At 41.7% G+C, this 25209-nt stretch overlaps 2 protein-coding genes across 21 annotated transcripts in view; one reads left to right on the plus strand and one right to left on the minus strand.

Annotated features, from left to right (window-relative positions):
* Positions 1-9869, plus strand: part of slco4a1 (solute carrier organic anion transporter family, member 4A1) — a 51599-nt gene extending 41730 nt beyond the window's left edge. For 6 of the 8 annotated variants that reach the window (XR_008566986.1, XR_008566963.1, XR_008566966.1 and 3 more), the window contains 5 exons: positions 252-417; positions 503-678; positions 768-832; positions 1270-2830; positions 6952-7098. Coding sequence is in view for 1 of the 8 variants with exons in the window: in XM_054762062.1 (XP_054618037.1) it covers positions 252-417; positions 503-678; positions 768-832; positions 6952-7100; positions 7176-7346 (727 nt within the window). In the remaining 7 variants the exon portion in view is untranslated. Of the gene's footprint in view, positions 1-251; positions 418-502; positions 679-767; positions 833-1269; positions 2831-6951; positions 7101-7175 lie in introns of those variants that run through there. The other 2 variants (XR_008567016.1, XM_054762062.1) reach the window with 2 other exon arrangements.
* A 2238-nt stretch (positions 9870-12107) lies between these two features.
* LOC129172491 (potassium voltage-gated channel subfamily KQT member 2-like) overlaps positions 12108-25209 on the minus strand; it is a 36792-nt gene continuing 23690 nt past the window's right edge. Inside the window, exons 11-18 of one of the 13 annotated variants that reach the window (XM_054762317.1) lie at positions 24825-24878; positions 23699-23907; positions 22907-22924; positions 21984-22089; positions 20618-20749; positions 19778-19849; positions 15875-15968; positions 12108-15790 (exon numbers count right to left, since the gene is read on the minus strand). In XM_054762317.1, the coding sequence (XP_054618292.1) occupies positions 14990-15790; positions 15875-15968; positions 19778-19849; positions 20618-20749; positions 21984-22089; positions 22907-22924; positions 23699-23907; positions 24825-24878 (1486 nt within the window). In that variant the 3' untranslated portion in view covers positions 12108-14989. Of the gene's footprint in view, positions 15791-15874; positions 15969-19777; positions 20474-20617; positions 20750-21983; positions 22090-22906; positions 22925-23698; positions 23908-24046; positions 24190-24824; positions 24879-25209 lie in introns of those variants that run through there. The other 12 variants (XM_054762495.1, XM_054762409.1, XM_054762654.1 and 9 more) reach the window with 12 other exon arrangements.

A 25209-nucleotide genomic window follows, 5' to 3' on the forward strand; every position in this document is an offset into this window, starting at 1 on the left:
TTTTCCGCGATGCTCTTTGTTTCCTCAGCATCGTTGTCTTGTGTTCCTGAATCGCCGTTGAAGTAATTAAAGCTGCATACTGGGATCCAAACAAGTGCATCAATAGTCCTCACATACTGTATATATTTTTTAATGTCTTATATTCTGGTCAATACAGTAAACTGCAATCCTATCACTCTGACAAAGAAATTAAAAGAACCTCTTCTCTTCCTCTGCCACCCTCCCTGTGTGCTTGGGGATGGGTCCTTCAGGAGCTCCTCAGTCCCGCAGAGCTTGACAGTGGGCTGCAATGCCGGTTGCGGCTGCACCCAGGAGCTGTATAACCCGGTGTGTGGTGCAGACGGCCTCATGTATTACTCCCCCTGCCACGCTGGCTGCAGAGCCGTCAACCACACAGAGCTGTCTACTGGCAAAAAGGTAAAGACAAAGTAAATAAAACTAGGAAGATGAAAGAGTTGTGACCAGTGTCTTCCGTCTGTGGCGTCCTGTGTTGTGCTGGTAGGTGTACTCCGGTTGCAGCTGTGTCGTGGCCAACACATCCTTGCGACATGGTGGAGTCGCCACGGCAGGAAAGTGCAGCAGCACCTGCAACCACATGCCGGCCTTCCTCGCTTTCTGCTTCGTCGTCATATGCTTCACTTTCCTCTGTAGCATCCCGGCGCTCACCGCCACCCTCAGGTGAGGTGCTAAAATACGTAATTTGTCATGCAGGTGCTGATTTGAGAGGTGATTGTAATAGTTGTATGTGTATTGTTATATGCTTGTAGGTGTGTGCCTGACAGTCAGAGATCCTTCGGACTTGGCATCCAGTGGATTGTAGTGCGTACGTTTGGTAAGTATCATTTTCAGATTTACAATGAAACGTTGTTTAAAACTCAGATTTTCATATAGATTAGAAACGGCATGCATATATATACTGATATATGAATAGACACAGTATGCATATATATATATTGATATATGAATAGAGACACTTTTGTCTTATAATGATGTGACTTTTTTTTCCTCATAAATTATGCATTATTTTTTTTTGTAATTGTTTTTTTTTTTGTAATATTCTGACTTTTTTCTGGAAAAATTACAAGATTTGTTCTGGGTATTTGAAGATTTAATTAATGTAGAATTCCAACTATTTTCTCATTTAATTCTGACTTGAATCTTGCATGATAGTTTAGATTTACTCTCAAAATTTAAAGAGAGTACTGAGCCGGAAGGCAAAGCTCTAAATTTACCGGTTGATCTGTTTCCACCCTCACCTACGGTCATGAGCTTTGGGTCGTGACCAAAAGAACAAGATTGCGGATGCAAGCGGCAGAGATGGGTTTCCTTCATACTGTATGGTGGCTGGACACTCCCTAAGAGAGAGGGTGAGGAGCTCGGCAGTAGAGCCGCTGGTCCTTCACATTGAGAGGAGCCAGTTGAGGTGGTATCTAGTCGGGATGCCTCTCGGACACCTCCCTGGTGAGGTGTTCTGGGCATGCCCAGCTGGAGAAGGGCCTAAGACACACTGGAGGGATTATGTCTCACAGCTGGCCTGCTGGGAACACCTGGGTGTCCTCCCGGGGGAACTGGAAGAGGTGGCTGGAGACCGGGAAGTCTGGACCTCCCTACTGAGACTGCTGCTGTGGAAGCGGAAGAAAATGGACGGATGGATGTAATTTAAAGGGTTGTATTCTAGTAATACAATACATACAGTATGCAGAAACATTATATCCTGGGATGCTCCAATCAGGGTTTGTATGCTGCTGATTCAGATACTGATCATCCATTAAAGGAGACTGGCCGCTATTGACCACATGGATTAACTGTAAAAATTGGCTATTGGCCAGGGGCGCTGTGTAAGGGAGGACAAATTAGGACAATTATAAGTGCCAGTGACTGCCAGGGGCCTCAAAAAATAGCCATAATAAAAAAAAGGGGGGGGGGGCAACGTGAAGTAATGATAAATCACTTTAATTTAGACAAAAACATCCATCCATTTTCTATGCCACTAGGGTCGCGGGTAGACAAAAACATAGTTTACTTATTTTTTCATGAGAACATACTGTATAATCACTCAACAAACGACTTTTGATGTGAGAGTTCATTGCCTGAACTCTGGCAGGACTTCCACTTAACAGTATCAGGACTCCAAGTGAGAGCAGATGGCAGAACTGGTTAGGCTGGTTATCTAGTCTGATGAATTCAGTTATTCTTCTGACTGCCACACCCACCCAGTGAGCCTCAAACTCACCATACTCAGTCAAGTGTTTGGTCCTCAATGCCATCTTAAATTAAAGCTTTTTAATGTGCTACCCACTTAAGATATTTTTTTGTGGCAAGTGTTGCAGCATGCAAACTTTACATCACTCGCACAAATGGCATACAAGTTCCACACGGCAGACATGTTTGTTTGGGTTTGTCACCACACGCATGTGCAGTATGAAGGAAAGGGGGAGAGGGACACTACCCAAGACATTAGAGCAGGACACTACACTGTACACAGGGATCTCTACAGGCTGCAATAGTGCGAGCCACAGGTGATCATTTTTTTGATTAGTAACGAAAAGCATTGATCAGCATATGCATACTTATCACATACTTATCAATGGAAAAGGGCATCGATTGGAGCAGGGTGCCCATTACGTCATCAAAGGTAGTGTGCGTCAATCGCATGTGTAAACCTACGTCATAAACGGCACTTTGTAGATGACATATGACATCAGTCAGCTGACTTTAAGCTCCCCTCCTGATTCGCTGTTTGTGTATCCGTGCCAAAGTGGTGAACAGACATTGCCAGTGTTATATGGAAATGGAACCTTCCTCTTTATTACGGCCGGAGACAATGCAGGTATTGTTTTTATTGTCGTATACAGTGGCACCTTGGCATACGAATGTCCCAACTAACTAGTGTTATTTTACATGCGAGCTGTCTCTCCGCTGATTTTTGCTTTGAACTGCGAGCTAAAATGTGGGCTGTCATGTGATGACCATGGCTGAAGTCAAGTGGCTGCAAATAGTATGAGCAGTGCTAGCATTAGCATCGAACTAGCTAAGGAAAGATTTTCAACACCTCAGTAACCCATACATACATTATCTTATTTATTATGTATTGCGTAAAACTATGACTTGAACAATATTAAATTAAAAGGACGAAATGAATACAGATCTACCATCCAGCCGGTTGGACTTTGTCTTTCAGAGAGGTTGTGTATCACAAATATGCACATTAGCACTCAATAAGGTAATCGAATCTTACCTTTATGCATTCCCACATAGTATCAGCATTTGGGACCAAATATGAGGTGAAAGAAAAAGGGGGGAATACAGCATAGTAGCACTGTTGCCAACTTCTCACTAAGAAAGGTAACTATTGGCTGTCCTAGAAGTCGGTAGATGACGTCATTGTGTAATTTGCATATCATTTGCATATGATGTTGTAAAATGCTGGAGGAAAAAAAAATCTTTTTGGAGAGACAAAAAAGTGAGTTAAAACACCTTAGTTACGTTTAGAACTACAAATAAACTTGATTCTTGGTTTGTGTTGGAGATAAAATGGGAAAATCTGAAAATGCCACGTTGTCGCTTCCATGAAGACAGCCGAACCACTGTTTTACAGAAACAATGTCACTGGCCCGTCGCCGTCACATGACCATAAGTGAGCTTTGATGACAAGCCTACATAATGTCAATATTTTGCCGTACAGGACTCACCCCAGTCAACATTCTCCTAATAGTTTGTTGTCTTGTTCTTCAAAATGAAAATGTAATTCCACTTCATTGTAAGTCTAGATGAGCCTTGGAAAGCGGAAGACGACGGACTTAAGCTCATGCGTTCTTTCTTCTTCTATAGTTTGGTATGTCATGTGGTTCCGTATGCGTGTCTGTTCAAAGCGCCGCACAGACTGTAGGTGTGCCTTGTGTATTACATCGTTTTCACCCAGTGATCCATTCAGATGGGAATGGATCACCGATTGCAACTACTTACTAATCCGGCACAGCGTGGACACATTTTTTTTCAACCTGCCAAAAAAAACATCCCAGGAACGTTCCAGGATGGACAGAGCCTAGAGCCTGTTGAGCAACAATTCTTTTTTCCCACATCCTCAGAGTTCTTTTATCATGGAGTGCAATGATGAACTTCCAGTGACCAGTGTGAGAGCGTGTGAGAGCGATGACACCAAATTTAACACACCTGCTCCCATTCACACCGGTTATCTTGTAACACATCACAAATTTACAAGGTGCACACTGACTACTTGACATTATTTGTTTTGTGTTGTCCCATAAAAGGATATAATAAAATATTGGCAGAAATGTGCACGGTCTACTCACTTTTGTAAGATAATGTAATTACATGGTTTTTCCTTCATTCTACGGATACAGTCGTCCCTTGCCTCTTGGTTGTACGAATTTCCTGGTTTCACGTTTTTTCCAAAATATTTCAATCATGCTGTTTTGCAGTTGAAAACAACTTATTAGAAAAAAAATCAGCATCTTGAAACAAATTTTATGTATTTTTTGCCTAAATTAATCATTTTCAAGCATTAAAATGGCTAAATGACCTAAAATAAAAATATAAGACGTTCAGAAGTGTCATTCAAAGATGCAGTGAATGATACGTATTCTACATTGGCCACAAGGTATCAGTAATATTACTGTAATGTTTGGTGAGACGCACAATCACCGGACCTGATTGCTGAAACAGCAGGGTTTTTTTGCAGGTTTGAATTATCTCACAACATAGGGAGGGCATTGAAGAGGATGAAGAGTGGAAAGGCCGTCGGTCCTGATGATATACCTGTAGAGGTTTGGAAGTGTCTAGGAGAGGTGGCAGTAGAGTTTCTGACTGGGTTGTTCAACAGGATCTTAGATCATGAAAAGAGGCCTGAGGAATGGAGGAGAAGTGTGCTGGTGCCCATTTTTAAGAACAAGGGAGATGTGCAGAGCTGTGGCAGCTACAGAGGAATAAAGCTGATGAGCCATACAATGAAGTTATGGGAAAGAGTAGTTGAAGCTAGACTAAGGGCACAAGTGAGCATTTGTGAGCAGCAGTATGGTTTCATGCCAAAAAAGAGTACTACAGAGGCAGTATTTGCTTTGAGGATGTTGATAGAGAAGTACAGAGAAGGCCAGATGGAGCTGCATTGTGTTTTTGTAGATCTGGAGAAAGCTTATGACAGGGTGCCTAGTGAGGAACTGTGCTATTGTATGAGGAAGTCTGGAGTGGCAGAGAAGTATGTTAGAGCGGTGCAGGACATGTATGAGGACTGTAAGACAGTGGTGAGGTGTGCTGTAGGTGTGACAGAGGAGTTCAAGGTGGAGGTGGGACTGCATCAGGGGTCAACTCTGAGCCCCTTCTTGTTCGCTATGGTGATGGACAGACTGACAGGCGAGGTTAGACAGGAATCTCCACGGACTATGATGTTTGCAGATGACATTGTGATCTACAGTGAGAGCAGGGAACAGGTGGAGGAGAAGCTGGAGAGGTGGAGGTTTGCCCTGGAAAGGAGAGGAATGAAGGTTAGCCGCAGTAAGACAGAGTACACGTGTGTGAATGAGAGGGACCCAAGTGGAAGATTGAGGTTACAGGGAGAAGAGATCAAGAAGGTGGAGGATTTTAAGTACTTAGGGTCAACAGTCCAGAGCAATGGAGAGTGTGGAAAAGAGGTGAAGAAGCGTGTACAGGCAGGATGGTACGGGGGGAGAAAAGTGTCAGGTGTGATGTGTGATAGAAGAGTTTGAGCTAAAATGAAAGGAAAGGTGTACAAAACTGTGGTGAGACCAGCCATGTTGTTTGGTCTAGAGACAGTGTCAATGAGGAAAAGACAGGAGACACAGCTGGAGGTAGCAGAGATGAAGACGCTGAGGTTCTCTCTGGGAGTGACCAGGAAGGATAGGATCAGGAATTAGTACATTAGAGGGAAAGCACATGTTAGACGTTTTGGAGATAAAGTCAGAGAGGCCAGACTGAGATGGTTTAGACATGTCCAGAGGAGAGATAGGGAATATACGTGTATAGGTGGAAGGATGCTGAGTTTGGAACTGCCAGGCAGGAGGCCTAGAGGAAGACCAAAGAGGAGGTTTATGGATGTAGTGAAAGAGGACATGAAGGTAGTTGTGTGAGAGAAGAGGATGCAGAAGACAGGGTTAGATGGAGGCAATTGATTCGCTGTGGCGACCCCTGAAGGGAAAAGCCGAAAGGAAAAGAAGAAAAAGAACTATCTTACAACAGGCACGGTAATCCCTAATAAAAATCCCTAATAATTTTAAGACTTAATTTTGGTAATATTACACTTTACCCCCACATAGTGTTGCTTTAAACTAAACTGATTTTCAGAAATTTATTTCATATGTGATTTGCGACTTACTCCGGATGGGTGTCCACATCCAACACAATCCTGAACCAACCTTCTTCAGATTTGCGTCAAATTCCTAAAACACCAAATTTGGTGTCAATATGAGCATTTTTGGTGGGAATATTGACTTTTTGTAAGTGACTGGACAATAGTAGTTGGTTCTGATCCATGTCCAACATTTGCCATGAACCTTAGCCAACCTTTTTGAACCTGCCAGATCAGCGTCAAGTTCCAGAGACTTTTACACCAGAGTCTTGCCAATCAGTGCAGTTGTGTTTGGAGTGTTGAATGTTGTCCCTTAGGAAGTGACAGGACTATAGTAGGTAGTCCTATTGACAAAATCCTCCATGTCAACATCCACGATCTTTAACCAACCTTCAACACGCCAGAGAAGTTCCAAAGACACCAGAATTGGTGCCAATCGGAGCAGTTGGTGGAAATGTTGACCCTTCATAAGTGACCTAATGACTGTAGTAGTCTGTCCTGGTCCACTACAATCCTCAACCTACATGCTACAGCGGATCATATTCGTGTCATATTCATGTAAATTTGATTGTATTTTCATGTAGATGCTATGGTTTGATCTTAATTCGTCATTTGCTGTTCCCTCACAGGTGGCATTCCAGGACCCATTGCCTTTGGCTCCATGATCGACATCTCCTGCTTACTGTGGCAGGATCAGTGTGGAGATCAGGGCTCCTGTTACCTCTACCAGAACTCAGCCATGAGCCGCTACACACTTGTTGCGGGCATCATCTATAAGGTAAACACGGAAGCAGTTCTAAAATAGAACTGAATGGTAGACTTGACCCTCCTGACTCATATTTGGTCCTCTCAGGTTTTGGGCACCGTCTTCTTCTTGCTGGCCAGCATCTTGTACCAGCCTCCTCCAGAGTCGCCTCAAAGCAGTTGTGAAAGCACCGACCCCGAAAGCGGCGACAAGAGCAACTTGCCTGTGAAAGACCTTCCCGCAGATGGTGTCATCGTCAACCCACATGCCAGGTTATGATATTGAAGAAAACTGCTGAGGTTTAAGTGACCGTTGTATGATGCCATGGTGCTTCTTCTATCTTGTATACCTTCAGCCTTCTCTCAGCCATAGGTAGATTTCCAAATGGGTGACAACTTAAAGGGAAATTTTAAAGAATGAGATTTGCATGAATGCTGAAGAATTCGGTCCTTTGCTTATCTTATGGGCTTTGCTGTAGGAAGGGCCCAGACTACAGTCGAGTTAATGCTAGCATGTGTCAACGTCCGCCACGATTCCTGACCAATCTTCGCCAACCTGCCAGATTAGCATTTAGTTCCAGAGACATCTACACCAGAATTTGCCCCAAATACAGAAGTTCTGGTACCTTAGGAACAGATAAAGTCACGGAAAGTAGCGAGTTCTGAAACAAACAAAGTCAAACAAACTTGACTTCTACACCAGAATCTGTACCAATTAGAGAAGTTCTGGTAGGAATGTTGACTGTCCCTGATGAAGTAACCAGATTACATTTGAGATAGTACTGGCTTGTTTCCTGGTTTGCAATAATCCTTAACCAATCTTCTCCAACTTCTCTGATTAGCGTCAAGTTGGAGACTTTTATACAAAAATCTACCAATTACAGCAGCCCTGGAATGTTGACTATTGTGTCCTACATTTCTCAACCAACCTCTGTGCCCATGCCCGCCACAGTCCTGAACCAACCTGTCAGATTATTAATAGACTGTGAGAGAAGAATTTGTGCCCATTGGAACAGTTGTGGTGAGAATGTTGACCTTAGGAAGTGACCATATTACAGTACAGTTTGTCCAGGTCTGTGTCTGTGTCCATGTCCGCCACAGTCCTTAACTGGCCTTTTTTCAACCTACCAGATGAGCCTCTAGGTCTATGAACTTTCTACACCAAAATTTGCACCAATTGGAGATCTTCTGAATGTTGATTGTCCCTTTTCCAACCTTTCAAATAGATTAGCATTGACGATGACAAAAATTGTAAGAACAACAACACTACTCTACTGATGGTAGTCAAGATGACCTGTTGGTTTTAACATCTTTCAACAGTTAAATATCCATGAGTTCCTTTTGTCTATGCCTCAGTGCCAGAAGATAGCCTCACTTGCGTAACTGTTCCCCACAAAAATAAAGCCATGACTCCATAAATGATGAACAATATCTGAAACTAAATCACTCTCACATCAATTTATGTAGTACTTGGAACTGGTAAACATACAGGCAATGCGAAAAGCACATGTACTGTACAGTATATTTTTCGAATTTGGAGACATTTTCAAAGAGATGCAAGGTCAGTGTTTACATTGAAAACCAACATTGTTTTAGATGTTTTTTTGTTTCAATTCTTGGGTTTGATTGAAGAATTGTTGAAGAATTGTTTCTCCTTTATTTCATAGAAACGACACAATTAGTAGCTGCACTTGAATTTCAAGAAGAGAAGCACAGGTGAAGCGCATACGTCATGTCTGCTGAGGAGATAAATATGATTTTTGAGAGAACAGAAAATGTTCTCATAATATTCCAATTTATTTTTGCAATATTCTGATATTAGTCAAATTAGTAATTATTTTTTACTTCTCAGACTTCTACAAGACTTTATTCTTGTAATATTACATATTGTTTTCTTGAAATATTTTGACTTTACTTGGAAATTATTTTTAAGTCATAATTGTATGACTTTTTCTAATATGATTTTTTTCCTCATCATATTAGGACTTCATTCTGGTAAACTTAACTATAACTTTATTTCTCATAAATTACAACGTTTCCCGGGTAAAATAAAAAATATTGTCATATTCTGACTTCATTCTTGTCATATAAATAAATGTGGTCATGATTTTTCGAAAATGTCTTTTTTTGTCATAACATTCTGACTTTAATCAGAGTAAAATTCCAAGTGGTCTTCTTCACAGTTTTAGGACTTTATTCTCTGAAAATTCCTCATAATATTAAAATTTCAAAAAAAAATAAAAATAAATAATGAAAATGACTGTATTCTGGTAAAATGACTCCCGTCAGTTTTTCCTCATAATATTCTGAATTAATTACAGAATTATTATTGTGACTTTTCTCGTAAATTACAGCATTTTTCTGATAAAAATAATTTTTTGGTGATAATTTTTTAATTGAATTCTTGTAATAATGCACCTTTTTTTTCATAATCCTAGTCTAGTAAAATAAGTTGATTATTTTTATGTTTATGTTGAGATAATTCAGTCACAGTTGACTATACAAAGGTGCCAAAGCGGCTTCCTGCTTTCTCGCTGCCTTTCATGTGCAAATAGTTGGTGTAGAAAATAATAATTTATAATTACTCCATTAGACATGATTTCTGGATGTAAAGGAATACTTCCATATGTTATTGTTGTTATGGTGGACTGAGTGTACTTTAGCTAGCTGTGCTTGTTTTTGTTTTTTGGTACTACGTACTGTGTTTTTTTTTTAAGGGAAGCTGGAGCTTAATTGTACTATTTTTTTATGGGCTGATTCAAAGATGTCAAGCATTTTATAAATAAAACAGCTTCACATCCAATTGTCCCTGTGTGGTTTACTTTTTAGTATTCATGGTTAGGGTTAGGATTAAGATTAGGGTTTGCCCTCTGGATTGAGTTAGGGCTTGGGTTAGGGCAATGGCTAGAACTTATGTTCCCAAATTGGGGTACACCTACCCCTAGGTTATGCAGCTTGCCGCAGGGGGTACGTGGAAAAAAATAATAAAAAGGGCTTGACTACATTAGCACCGAACACAGATTTACATAATGCGCTCGTACTCGCACCTCATGTAAACAGCCACAACCGGTAGTGCAGAAGAGAGGTGACAGCATGAAGTTGTTCATTGTTGTGTGTGCATTAGATGAACAAATAGGTAAGTTTGACATTGTGCATTGTACAGTAAGTGTTCTAATATTTTTTTTTAAGGATCATTTATAATGTGTGCTAAATGAGAGATGGTCTCATTTTGGACTCTGTTAGAAAGCTCTCCATTTGGCATGTGTAAGTAAATGTATATTTTTAGGAATAATGTGTCTCCTTTGGGCGTTGCAGCCACTCTGTTCAGCGGTCCTTGAACACGTGTGTGAGGCCGATTGAAACTTACATTGTATGACTTTCTCTGATGCTACACAGACATGTCCTTTCACCATGTCCTTGTTCACAAATGTTAATGCAGTGCGTAAATGCGCAGAGATGAGGTTTAATAATGTTAGCTCTGTGCTGCTGTGCATCTTCGTTTGATGCACAGTCTCATGCTGTACAATATGTGCTCATGTGTCCATTTGGCTCAGTAATAAGCCTCGGATTCATTTCCTTATTGATTTCTGTACGTTATGTGCCTTGTTCTCATAATTATGTATAATTATGTTTATGTGTTTCATTAGTTGCATTGCACTGATTATTTCCATGTTGTTGCAGTCCAAAGCACAGCAAAAGAGCCTAAAGATCACAGTTGACCACATCTTACCACAGCTATTCACCACTTAACACTAGAACTCCCGAGGCAGTCATTTTGACTGTTTTCAAAATTTGCAATGTCATAACTTGGTTAAAAAAAAAAAACATGTACCCATAGGACCCTGACTTTTCCTAAATGTGTGTATATTTTATTCTAACATTGTTTTATCATTAAAATTTCAAAACACAAAAGAGATCTGAGCATTACTACCTCGAATGACCATAGCAGTCAAATTGACTCCATGCTTTTTACAGGGGGTGTCATATTGGGGAAGGGGAGAAACATCACCACTGATAACTTCTTTACTTCCCTTGAACTTGCCAAGGCACTAAAGGCCCAGAAGACCAGCCTGGTTGGTACAGTAAATAAGAGCAGACGAGAGCTTCCTCCATCTGTAAAGCAGCAAAGGGCCCTGCACACTACAGAGGTGCTGAAATGTGACAGTGCAACCCTAACAGTCTTTCAATGCAAACCAAGGAATAATGTCTCCGTTCTAAGCACTGTCCACACAGCTGTCAACATCACAAGTGACTGCAAGGCTAAACCGGAGACTGTTACATACTACAATAGAACCAAGGTTGGAGTGGAAGTGCTTGATCAAATGGCGAGGAAATACTCAGTGAACTTCGCTCCGGACACATGACAGCAAAAGCCAGACATATGATGGTGCGAGAAAATGGTTGCAGTTTGAGTTTGCATGTGTAATTGCAGAGAAGTTATGTTGTGTCAATGAAATAAAACGCTCAATCATTAGAGTTTTCATTGAGTGTCCTGATGTGTTTTTTACCTATTCCACCAATTTATTCTTAGATTTTTTTAAATGATAATCCAAATTATATGCAAAGAGTCAAAATGACAACTATGGTCATTCTAGTAGTTGCAGAATTCCGGTAGACGGAGTGTTAAACACTCAATACGCATACAAATACAAATAAATTCACCAAACAAAAGACAAGCCTGCCAGGAGATATTTTACCCCTCTAAAACCATCTTTGTTTTAAATTAGTAGCCTGCTATTGTGTGCGACTGTTTCAATGCAGTATTGTCATTGTGATCACTGTCATAGGTCATCATTTCATGACTGCTATTATGTCTGATTGTCATTGACAGCTTTGTCATTGTGGTTGTTGATATTGATTTGTCCTTTATCCTTGTTCGTCTTTATAGTTGTCACGGACATTTATTTGCTGATGTCGTTCGGTATGTTTCTGTTGTTCTGTCACAATTGTTGTTGTTGCTGCTGTTGTCCTTGTCTCTTGTCTCTCTTTTTTTTGTTTTTGTCCCCTCTCGCCCCCCCCCCCCCCCCCCCCCCCCCCCCCCGTTTCCTTTTCTCTTCTTCTCTGTCCCCTCCTGCTCCGGTCCGGGCGCTCCAAATTTGCTTTATAACAAGCATCAAGGTCGAATAAATTTTGTATGACAGGGGAAGTGTATATCACACTTCTCTCTGGCAGAGTAAATCTGTTGAGCACTTGACGGCATTTAGGTATACAATTCTATCTGCTTTAAAGGCTGGACAGGACAGGGGGAAAAAAAAAAATAAAAAATAAAAAATAAAAAAATTAGTAGCCTATATGTGCTGTTGAAAAATTAGACAATTTTTTAACAATGTCATATAATATATTTAACAATATATCAGAGATGTTCAAGTGTGCAGGCGTAGGGGGTACATGACTTCCAGTCAGATGCCCGAAGGAGTGTCGCGACTGAAATGTTTGGAAAGCGCTGGTCTAGGGTATTGGTTAATTGGTTACGATCACTGTTAGGGTTGAATCAGGGCAACAATTATGTTTAGGGATAGGACGGGGGTTGGGGTTTGGGCAAGAATTATGTTTAGGGTTAGGGTAATGGTAGGAGTTGGGGTGAGAATTGTGATGTTTAAGGCTCAGGTTGTGGTTTGAGTGAACTCCTACCCCTACCCCTTAAAAAGTAACCAGTAACTTTTACTGAAGTACAGCCATCTGTCTTTATGCGTTTCCTCTCAAATGAAGCTCTTGATTGGTGATAAATATTGTGCATGGATGTATTCCAACGAGAGGCAAAAACACATGACATTTAGCATGTACAAAACTTTTTATTAACTGAATAGGACGGTGCACTTACATGAAAGTGTTTGACTTGCTACCGGAGAGTCTGTGAACATGCCTGTGGGTCTGCAGCTATGACAAATATTGATGCGTCTCCCTTGTGTTAGAAGTGTTGCTTTGCCCCGATTCAGGTTAGTTTTACAGTAACAAGATCATGCTTTGTCCCCGTAACATCCCATGCTTTTAGTGCTACAACCATGGACTCACAACTGACTGACAACTTGCTACACTTATTTCCTAAAATGATCTGTTTTGTTTAATGAGGAACTTATAATACAATAATGGAAAGGGCCATATTCTTTTTTTTTACCATGCCATGCAGGGGCTTCACTGCCTCATCAAAATATTTTGGGGAGTGCTTATGTAATATTGATGTATGTACTGTATATTTATGTACTGTATCTTAGCTATTTTAACTAACCTCATTTTCTAATAGCATGTATAATCATCATTGTGTGTAATTGGAAAGTCATCTATTAAGCCATGTATGGTTACTTTTCTTCTGTTACTGAAAGGTATGTGTGTTTGCTTGTAAAGCCGTACGCTAGCATGCCACTTCCTGGTTCACAGAGGTTAACCTACAACGTGACCATACCATTTTTGTGATTCTAGCGCAAGGGGAACATTTTGCATCACTTCCATTAGCAAAAAAGAGAAAATACTTCATTTAACCATCCATTTATTTTCTATGCCACTTATCCTCACTAGGGTCACGGGTTTGGGCGAGAGGCGGGGTACACCCTGGACTGGTCGCCAGCCAATGGCAGGGCACATGTAGACAAACAACCATTCACACTCACATTCATACCTATGGACAATTTAGAGTCGCCAATTAACCTAACATGCATGTTTTTGGAATGTGGGAGGAAACCGGAGTACCCGGAGAAAACCCACGCACGCACGGGGAGAACATGCAAACGCCACACAGAAATGCCCAAAAGATTCCAACCCAGCTCTTCCCGTTCTCCTGACTGTTCCTGGCTGATCTCCTGCAACATTTTTTGTGACTCCAATTAGTAAAGAAAAAGAAAATAAATTGGTCTAACCAAAGAGAATCAATGGCAGAGTGTCGTATTTGTGTTACTTTTTCCCAGCAAGCAGGTTGATGTGCAATGGAACCATACTATGCTTATGATCCTAACGCAAGAGGAACGTTTTCCATCGTGACTCAAGCTACGAAATAGAAAATAAATTCCACTAACAAAAGAGAAACCATCGTGGATCGCCGTATGTTTCACTGTGGGGGTTTTTTCAGTTTTTTTTAGCTGGCAGGCTAATTCCTGGTTGATGTACGTCAAGATTGTACCTTTTTTATTCTTAAAGTAAGGGGAACATAAGCGGCATAGAAAATGAATGGATGGAAATAAGCACAACAGAAAAACTAAATGCCTCACACAAAAGTGAAATAATTGTGGAGCATCTTATTTGTGTTGAACTTTCCATTTTTTTTTGGCCAGCAGCTGGTTAACGAAAGCTGATGTACATCTAGACCATACAATTTTTTTATTTTAATGTAATTTGGAATGCTTCTTGTGATTAAAATGACCAAACAACGAGAAAACTAATTATTCAAACAAAAGAGACACAATCGTAGCTCGACTTGTGTTCCACCGTGTGTTTGTGTTTTTGGACTGCTCCATCTTTTTTCATTCCAGGGTAAATGAAACATTTTTAATGGCTCAAATTAGCATAAAAAAGAAAATAATTTAAAAAAAATCAAATAAAAGTGAAAAAAATGCATTGTCTTACTTGTGTTTGTCTATCTGGTTCTACTTCCTGGTTCATAAACAAGAGTGTTATTTTTTTATCCTCTCATAAGGGAAAGGTTTTCCATCTTGACTGAAACAGCAAAAATGTTTCATACATTTGTCTCACTAAAGTGAAACAAAGCATTCTGTGTCTCTGTCTTTGCTAGCAGGCTACTTCCTGGTTCACAGGGCCTGCAAATGGCTTGTGGAGTTTCTTGCACTTGTTTTGGTTTTGACAAAGAAATGAATCAAAACAATCCCCACTCACCGCTGTGTCTATCCCAAACAAAGACGTTTGAAGGCCGTATTATCACATCATTGCCCTTCACTCACAGTCGTGTTGAGCAACATTGGCTTGGGGTCACATGAGCTACTTGTGTCCAGGCCATCCTCTCTCCTCACAGGACGCCTCACCGGTGAAGGACAGAGGCGAGGGAGCATAGAGGTCAGAGTCTGTGTCGGATTCACCCTCTGCTAGGAACGGTCTCACCTTGGCACATAGTGGAGGCGGGGCTGCGGGGTCAGTTCCCCCTGTGGCCCCCCATCCTGCTCCGCCGCCGCCACCTGCAAAGAAAGAAGGCCCGAAAAAGTCTTCTTTGGCCTGAGAGATGCTGAATCCGCTGAAGGAACGCTCCAGCTCCTCGTGGTCCACCGACGGGATGGAGAGAGACGTGTCGCTCTCTGCGTTGGTGCCCTCCTGCGGACGCCGCCTCTGCCTCCGGTGACGCCTCCTGCTCAGGGATCCGCTCTCCTGACTGGAGCGGTCGTGGAGTGGCGCTGGCGGGGGTGGGAGACGGAACAGCGGCGGAGAGTCGGGGGTGTTGGCCAAGCTGCTACTCCAGGCTGGCTGGCTGACAGGGTGCTGCAGCTGGTGCTGCCACGAGGTAGATGGGCGACTGCCCGACGGCGTACCCGCTGACCCCGACGCGTCCGATAAAGGGTCTTTGCACTCACTGGAGCACTGGACGGCGGTGCCTGAGGATGCCTTCACTTCCCCTTCTGCCTCAACAACCTCCTCCTTCTCTTCCTTGCTGTCCTCCGGGCTGTGGTACGGTGGGGCTGGGTACGGCTCTTTGGAGTTAAAAAAGGCTTCCGTCTCAGAGTGAGGGATGCCCATACGCTGAATATACGCATGGACCAGAAAATCCAGCTTTCTGTCCATGCAGACCACCTGCAGGGAGAAAGAAAACACACAACATATCAAATCTGATGGAAACACACTCAACTAAGCACAACCGGAGTGGTAGCTCTTAACCTGTTTCTCCACTTTGACCAGGCGTCCCATCATGCTCAGATCCTCTGCAGCCTCAGCTTCACCTTTCGGACCTTTACCCACGATCTGGTCAACTCTAGCATTGCGTAAAATCAGATCTGAGGTTAGAAATACACTTTTACAACATACTGAATTTGAATCTCAAAGGTAATTTGTGGAGTTTCTGGCCTTAGAGGACACAATGAGACCTTGTATATAAAGCATTGCTGTCCAAGGAAAAACGTCTCCAAATTGTGTAAGTTACATTTTAAAAAGGTCCCCTCTGATGCAAAAGTGACTTCATAGATCATGACCGAACGTGGGAAAATCTATCTTCTCCCCCACTTGTTTATGCCACTTTTGAGAGAAGAGGCGCTCAACAGCCGCTTTTGAAGTTGCTGGTTGTCATGACGTCATGAAGGAAAAATGGCCTCAAGCTACAAGAGTCCACCCGATGTATAAGCCCACCACTTCACAGAGCAGTTTTTTTTAAGGCTTCACTGCACATCTTAAAATGCAGCTCTGCCAGCCATCCGTCAGTCGGCTACAGATTTGTGTTGCCAGGCATGTGTTGCAGGGTGCAAACTTTACATAACTCACACAAATGGCAGCTAAGTTCCACACAGTAAACATGTTTGTTTTGGTTTGTGGCCACACAGCTGCACAGTGTGTGTGTGTGTGTGTGTGTGTGTGTGTGTGAGCAGGACACTCCACTGCACATAGGGATCTCTACAGGCTGCAATAGTACGAGCAGTAGTGATCGTTTTTTGTGATCGGCATTGAAATCAGCATATAACACGTGTCTTTCCATGGAAATGTGTGTCCTCCTGTTGTTCTATGTGATACACTGTAAGGCATCTATGGCTGTTGCACAAGTGCAGGGCTGCAGTATACAGTATATGTAAAATGTGGATAAAGTGAGGGCAGCATGTCTCAGGTGGTAGAGTGATCATCTCCCAACCTGAATGCCGCGGTTTCCATCCTCCATCCTCCCGTGATCGTGTCGGAGTGTCTTTGGGTAAGATACTGAACCCCCAGTTGCTCCTGATGCTGCGTCATCAGCAGGTAAATGTGCTAACAGTGTCAACGCGCTTTGAGTGCCTTGGAGGTACAGGTGAAACACTATTTACCATTTACCAAAGTGCACAATAGCACTCCTTGGAGACACACTCACAGACAAACAGCTCATTAGCATTAAAGCTACAGACACACAAAATAGTGTGTTCCCAGCAGGGTTTACTAAAAACATTTTTAAACTGTCTCAATTCCAACATCAAGACTAGATTTTGGACAACACACTTCCAGTATAAAATAGTTAAAATTACTATCATATGGGACCTTTAATGTGATAAGATAAGTAACGTTTCTGATAAATAAAATGCAAAATGGGAGACAGATACTTTTCCTTGCACAACATTAATCAGCATACAAAATAGTGGTAAACATTGCTATGTTCGTGTTTCAGGTTCATTTCAAAAGCTATCCACAATGTATGAACTGCATAAAACACGCTGCTGCCGTGTTTGTTTATAAGCAAACTCCACACAGACTACCTTTAAAACGGAAAAATGTGACCTACTTTTATACTCATATTATGTACTGATTGTTTTTTTGTGTCGTCATGCTCCCAGTGAAGTAACAGATGAATAGCTGTGAAAAGTACAGTGGAACCTCTAAATGTGAATGAAGCTGTAAAATATGGAATTCATCTTATGAGACTTCATCTCAGTCAGCATCTAAACTGATTTAGGCCACAAACGTCTTTTGCTTTTTCTTTGACTTGTAGTAAAAGTGGGATGGTAGCCAATGAAACAAAACGTAGAAAGCGTTACAAACATCTGTCCTGAGCAGACATCAGTAAAAGAAGAAAATCTACACTGAAAAATGGGCTACATTTAGTCTTTATGTGGAAAGAGTCAACTCCCAAGCGGTACTATACAGTGGCTAACTTCTTTTTACACTTGTATGGCAATTATGAACATCAAAATGCTACTTAAAACATTGCCCGTGCATTTAATTCCAGTTTCTTATGGGAATAAGTGTTTCTAAATACCAACAAATCAGCACTCCTGGAAGGGATTAAGAGGTCCCACTGTATCTGAAAATGAGGCGAGCAAGTGTGAAGTGTTTATCTCGGATGCACACAACAGAGTGGATACATGCATGTACAGTACATGTACACACTTAGCAGACTTTACTGTGATTAATGTGAAGAGGAAAATGCTACAATCTGCATGCAACGTGTTCTCACAAAGATTTAGTAGGAAACATACACAAATATTTGTGTATTTAATAGAGGTGTAACGGTACTAGTATTCGTATTCTTATTTTCTAATACAGAACATTCGGTATAGTGTACTGAGGTGTACCGAGTCCCCACGCAGAGGTGTAACTGCTTTGCAATATAGTCACATGTTTACCTAACAGTGCCGCCCAGTCTTTGCTTAGCGGGAGTCATGGCTAGTTAAAGTTTCCTGTATGGGAACACTTGGCCTCGCCAAGAGAAAACTGACTAAGACAAGTGGATACGACGAAAGCAGTGTGCTGTGGGTGTGTCACAATATCTCATCTCACAAGATCTCGCGAGATTAAAACGTGACAGGATTTCTTGTTAAAAAAAAAACAAAAACTCTTGTGTGCAGTAGGCCTGGAATGATAATGAATAAATGGATTAATCACACAATAAATGAAAATAAACGTAATCATTTTGCCGCCCTCAATATATTGCCATGTGCATGCGCGTCTGTGTTCCTCGTCTCGAAGAAGAGCTCACTCTTTGCGTAGGTTTCAGTATCTTGGCGCGCTTGTTCCATAGAACAATGGCATGAACAAGTGAGCCCTTTTGTTAGTCATACAGTCTCTTTGTCTCGCTGGGTGGAGGCGAGGCCGGTAGCACAAACACAGAGTGCAGAAGAGTGTAATGTACCACAAAATGATATTAGTAGATTGCAATATGTAGTTATATAACGTTTACATTTTTTCATTGTACTTTTCTTAAAAGTAATGTTCAAATCCTGCCTTGTCTCATGGCAACCCTAGTGTGCTGCCCTTGTTCAGCGGAGATGGGGCTACAAAGCGAAACTATTAATGCTGCACTTTACGCAATAAACAACTTTGCTAAAAATAAAATAGTCATTCACGCTGTTACTGTTATACTTTTCTACATTGTTGCACTTTCCTAAAAAAACAAATGTTATAAACTACTATATAATATTTAATAAATGTTTTTCTTATTTTTATTTTTTATTAATAGGAGAACTTTAATTTAAAAAATTAATTAAAGCTGTTGACACGAAAGGTAATGCATTTTATGTTTTGCATTGCGTTCCCTGACTGTACCGAATATGAACCGAACCGTGACCTTAACCATGATTAAGGCGTATCGTTACACCCCTAATATTTAAGTTGATAAATAAGCTGCTTTTAGCAGGAGTGTTCACTGCAACCGTGCAGGCTCAGAAAGAAAAATAATGCAGTCTTGCTGCTAAAATGCAATATTTAGGCATAAAATGGTCAGAAAAAATTATTTATTACATATTATACATATTTTTTACTTTATAAAATCATTGAATGAAAAACAAAAATTTGGAAACAGATTTTACTGTGTTATATTTCATGCAGTATCCTTCTAAATTCATATGAGAACACGCTCGTGCATACTTTGTGCTTCATGCGTCGTTAACATCACATCCTGATGGGGGAGCTCTCTCTCTATCTGTCTCTCAAAGCCAAGGACCCCCGTCTGAGTGACGTCACAGTCACGTGAAACATGATCATGATCTTATTTCATACAGATGGCTGTCTACTTTGTGTGTTATGGTCTGGTTAACTCAAGCGGGGGTCCTTCAGTCAACAGTAGCTGTTTGCAAAATGGTTACTCTGGAGGTGCACGTCTATGGACCTAACCTAGGGGGGCCTTCAGTGGACTTCTTATGACGAGGTGTTGATGGGGGAGGGGGCCCAACAATCATATCTATCCTGGCAAGGCACACAGACACGAGATGAGCGCAATCCAAAGAAATGAAGCAACGAGGGAAATCTCAATATATTCCACTCGCAGAAGACATACAATGCACCTGGCCTGACAGCGTATGTGTTTTCCTGTTGGAATATATTTACTGTTCATGTTAAATCTTTAGGCCAGGGGTCACCAACGTTTTTCCTTGTGAGAGCTACTTTTACAAAATGAAAATGGCCAAGAGCTACTCATTTTTGTAACATTTATTTTCAGAGCTTATTTTAAACCCAAACAAAGTGAATATGCTTGTTTTACCAGAACATTAACAAAATGCTGGTGTCCACAACTCACATTTTGGATTTCAGAATGCATTTCTTTCTACTGTTCTTTCATTATTAACTGAAAACCTGAATGAAAAGCAGGCTTGCGGGCGCCTCATGTGGTCGCGGGGGGCTACCTGGTGCCCGTGGACACCACGTTGGTGACCCCCGCTTTAGGGGGGCCGAAACAAGAGGAGAACTGCAAACAAGGACAACTTGCAATTTACAGTAAAATATTAAAGTTAGTGCAGTGAGTACTTTTATACTGTAAGAACTGAATACAACACATGTATAGTGATAAATGAAACAAGCAAAATGGCTTATCTGCACATGTGTGTATCCAGCATGAAACCAAATAAGAACGTTAGCATCATTTCAGTCCTCAGTGATGCTTCAGTGTGTCCACCCTTCAGCCTCTGCAACGTCAGTATTATTAGGTTCTACATTGTAAAGTGACGGTACGCTTGCCTGGATTGCAGGTTCTTAATACGGGTCAGCATGTCCAGGTGTCCTGCAGAATACTGCTCGATCACATCCATGACATCATATGGCCGCAGGCTCTCCTTGAACCTCCTCTTAGACACCAGGAACTTCATGATGCTGAGGAAAGACACATCATTCTCACCTACAGTATACTCTACTGTCTCACAAAAGTGAGTACACTCCTCACATTTCAGCAGTAGATGATATTGAGTAGCCACAGTACAGCTTGTATAGCAGCACAGATTAGCCACTAAAAATGACTCAACGCACAACCATTATTGTTTCCAATAATGTGTCCAGTAAAGTCTACAGCAGGGGTCTCAAATAAATCATTTCATAGTTTGTAGTTTGCTGCATTCAACTGGGATAGGTTCCAGTTTACCCGTAGATCGACTCCATACAGAGAAGCATAACAAAAATAAATATTTAGTGTAGTATGGCAGTAGTGACATGTTCACCGTAAAGAGAACGACCCAGATAAGATTGAGCAGCACGACAATGTTGACAATAAACGATGTCAACTAAACAGATGTCCCTTGACTGTGAACAACACAACGTTTAGCATTTCTTACTGGGCAGTTTTCTCCGCGAGCCTGGTGACGAACGACATTTCTGTTCATGTCTGTCGTGCCGCCCGTGTGTCCCATTTTCGTCAGACACTTCTTCCACACCGCAAAGTCAGCGTTGTCTCGCCCACGCTATAAAAGCCAAAGTGAGTCCATACTTTTGATTTGAACTATGCTCCCGGCCGAGTCTTCTATTAAGCGCGTTTGTTTGTTCTTGCTTCTTCTTCTTTCATTTCTTCTTCTTCTTTGGTTTCCACACAATTTTCTTCCATTCTGGCGAGGAGGTCCTCCTAGATGACATGTAAAATGGTGACTTGGCTCACTGAGAAGGTACGCCGCTAGAATACAAGGCGAGAGCTTATCAATAATCCATGGTAGGGTTTGATATCGCGATAACTTGCGATAAAGATGTTTTTCTAAACATGTTGGCCACGCAGTCAGGAAGACCTGGGTTTGAATCTCCGTTGGGCATCTCTGTGTGGAGTTTGCATGTTCTCCCCGTGCGTGCGTGGGTTTTCTGCGGGTACACCAGTCACAACCTGTGCAGCTCTGGTGAATTTCACACCCAAGAGGATTAAGGCAGAGCTGGAGGACACAATTTATTCATATTCACTGTGAGGTGCACTTACTTGTGTCGCCAACTATTTAGACAATACTGGCTGTGTGTGCTGAGGGGTGTACTCACTTTTGTGCAATAATGTATCTACCTCCCTCCTCTATTACAGAATGCTAAGAACATCCTAGACATTTCCATGGGCGAAGGTAACATAGCAGAGTAGACTTACCATATTGCTCGTATGGCAACCCTCAAGCCTGGGGGCAATTCCTGAGTGAGAAACTCACAGTGACAACTCTTGTCATCGCCGATGTCCTCTCCTGGGAAGCTGGCCTCTATGGAGCAGAGACAAAGACGTGCTTAAAGGAGATTACTTTAGAAAGAAAGCAAAGCTGTTGCTTTTATCCTTGGAGTAAAATCCAGTAAGTGTGTGTGAGCCAGTTTGTGTTGGCTTCAAACTTTAGCACAGAATTAAAAGATAGTGTGAATGGTTTAAAGCGTTGTTGAAACATTTGACAAGTACTCCGGAAATAGGCTGAAAAGGTATTATAAGTTTACCCAGGTGGCAGATTTGTTGGCTTTTGCAACATAGTGCATTCAGGCAAAGGCATCTCTACTAGGGGTGTAACGGGTGTTTTCGGTATGGCACAGAGGATTCTCCCACATGGAACATATTGAGGGACAGGAAGTGCAACTGCCTTGTGATATATGTAGTTACGCATCTACCCTGTAAACAAACACAGTGCAGCCCAGCCTTTGGCATGGCTAGCGATAGAGCCATTTTGTTCACTTAATGTACCAAAAATGAACCGAACCGTGACCTTAAAACCGAGGTATCTGTGGTATCTGTGATTATGGCGTACCATTACACCCCTAGTCTACACACATATTCGTCATGCATCATTCGTCAGGGCGAGTTCCCTTAATATATAGGCACCACTTGACTTGAACCCACCATTGACTTACCTACTCCCACTATCATTGAGAAATAGCTACAGAACCCGAAGTGAAACCCATGTAAGACAAACACAAGAGGGGTTCAGGTCAAGTGAACAAATCTGAGCAGATTTCAGCATGCACGTTTTGTCTAGTCGATAAAGCTTGTCTTTGTGCCCAATGGAAGCCAACCAGAAAAATATCCCAATGTCTTACTTATTAAACCTTCAATTGCTGCAAGGGGAGAGAAGGAAGAGACATGGAACATAATTGATTATGGATTCTACTAGAATGACAACCTGTTAGAATAGTGCTTTGGTAATTATTGAAACAAATGACTTTGGCTTTTCTTGCTAAGCTTGCTGAGCTGCATGTATAATAAAATTGTATATAACAGTGGATATGCAAAGTGAACACATGCTAGTCAAAAATACATTTTTCATGACGTAAAAAAAATCAACAGCCTAACCACTAAAAATGACCACACCCTTAAATGCTCACCCTGGCCCAGACTCCAAGCAGGGGTGCCACCAGTGAGTTGAGGCGCTATGAAAAAATATGATTTTTCCCACCCTTACAGTGCCCAGACCCCAACTCCTAGGGTTTGGGTGTTCAAGCTAATACACCTAATAACCTTGCCCAAACATAATCCCTTACCCCACTAATATGAAATCCCATCCCTAACATAAAACCTAACTCGAAGCCTAACCTCGCTAACCCAAACTGTAAGCCCTATCCTTAAACCCTAACTCCTAACCACAACCCTAATCTTAACCACACTAATACTTACCCCTGACCGTAACCCTAAACCTTAATCCCAACCAATAAACCTGAATATTAACCTTAACCCCAACCCCTAAACTCTAATTACTAGGCCCTAATCCCAATGTCCTCTCAGGAGCATCAAGTGCAGAATATCTGCAGAGAGTTCCTTAGAGCTAAACGTTCCAATTCACAGGAGTCTAAGAACTTCCTGAATGTAATTAAAGTGTCGAGGCGTTCCTTTACCCTCAGAGTTTTGACGTGAGGCGCTGCCCCGGACTCTGAAAGCATGCTTGGGCCCTCCTCTGTTCTTCTCTGTAAAACTCCAGCTCTTGGAGACCTTGCCAGGGCTGACTTCAGCGGCATCTTCTGGACCAGGAGACTGGTCTCTCCCTTTGGCCAAAGGAGCCTTGGAAGGACTGGGGAACACCTTGTCCTTCAGGCTCGCCTTCCAACTAGGAGGAAGTCATAAAACGCTTAGCTAAAGTAAGAAGTGTTTCATAACATTTCTCTACAGAAGTAACGTCATCATCTTATCTTCCTGCTTTTTAGATGCAAAAATAATGATCGCAGTAGTGTGACGCTGGATCTTACCTCAAGAGAACCTACAGCAGAAGAAGCCATGTCCATATAGGAGCATAGTGGAGCATTCGGTGGGTTGGGCAAGCAGCAGGAAGCTACAAGCAAGCATGCACGGGAAGCAAAGTGACATCTCAAAAGGAAGAGCTGTGCTCCTTCTATGTGCAAAAGGACAACATGCGAATAAGGAAATAAATGATCACAGTCAATGTCCCTTGTGACTTTGTGGCAAAAAAAACATTGTCAGAAGCTAGACAGATGTGGTGAAAAAAGGCAGCCATCAAATAAAGTAAAATTATAAAAATAAACCATGAAATGCATACTGAATAATGATGTGAAAGGGCAGTAAATAAAGGTGTAAAGTTGGGTTTCTTTGTAAGGTGCACCATTTATCTCCCTCTTAAATCTTTATTCTCCCTCCTATAGCTTACATTTACTCAACTCTCGTACCAAGTCATAATACGTTTGTGCCTACACTTGTTGCTAGGCAGAAGAGCCATAGAGCACAATCATGTGTACCCTATGAAATTGTACACTATGCTAGTCAGGCTCACTATTCTGTTTGCTTGGCCACTTGCGGCATACATCTCCGCTGCCTCACACAATCATGAAAGGATAGAAACACATGGCAGGCAAAGACTAAAAGGTATTATGAGATCAACTTGATTTCACATTTGAATCACTACTTTGTATTAAATATAAAATATGTAGTGCGGGATTGTAACTGAGGTGTGGGAGGTGACGCACACAGACTTGCAGTGCAGTGGGGGAAGTTTGTGTGCAACAACTATACCTAAAAGTTGTTGGACAGCACCCGCAAAGTCTGTCATTGTGTGCATTCTCATTACTGGAGCAGTAGAGGAGACACAAACAAAAGCAGTGGATACAGTGACAGAAAAAAACAAACAAAAAAACAACACTGTGCGCCTCACCATGTTTGCAGTGATACTTTATTGTAAAGCTCCCATATTATATTATATTTCAACAAATGTGTCGAGCTTTGATGTTGGAATTGACTAAGCCCTATTGAGAACATAATGTTTTGTGTGTCTGCAGCTTTGTCCTTGCCTGTCTCTGACAGAGAATATGTCTCCAAGAGACACGTTATCCACTTTTTACATATACAGTAGATCCCCTGCTGTTCGCGAATAGCAAATAAACGCGAGTAATTGAGACAC

Source organism: Dunckerocampus dactyliophorus, chromosome 1 (assembly GCF_027744805.1).
Source record: "Dunckerocampus dactyliophorus isolate RoL2022-P2 chromosome 1, RoL_Ddac_1.1, whole genome shotgun sequence".
NCBI classification, from domain to species: domain Eukaryota; kingdom Metazoa; phylum Chordata; class Actinopteri; order Syngnathiformes; family Syngnathidae; genus Dunckerocampus; species Dunckerocampus dactyliophorus.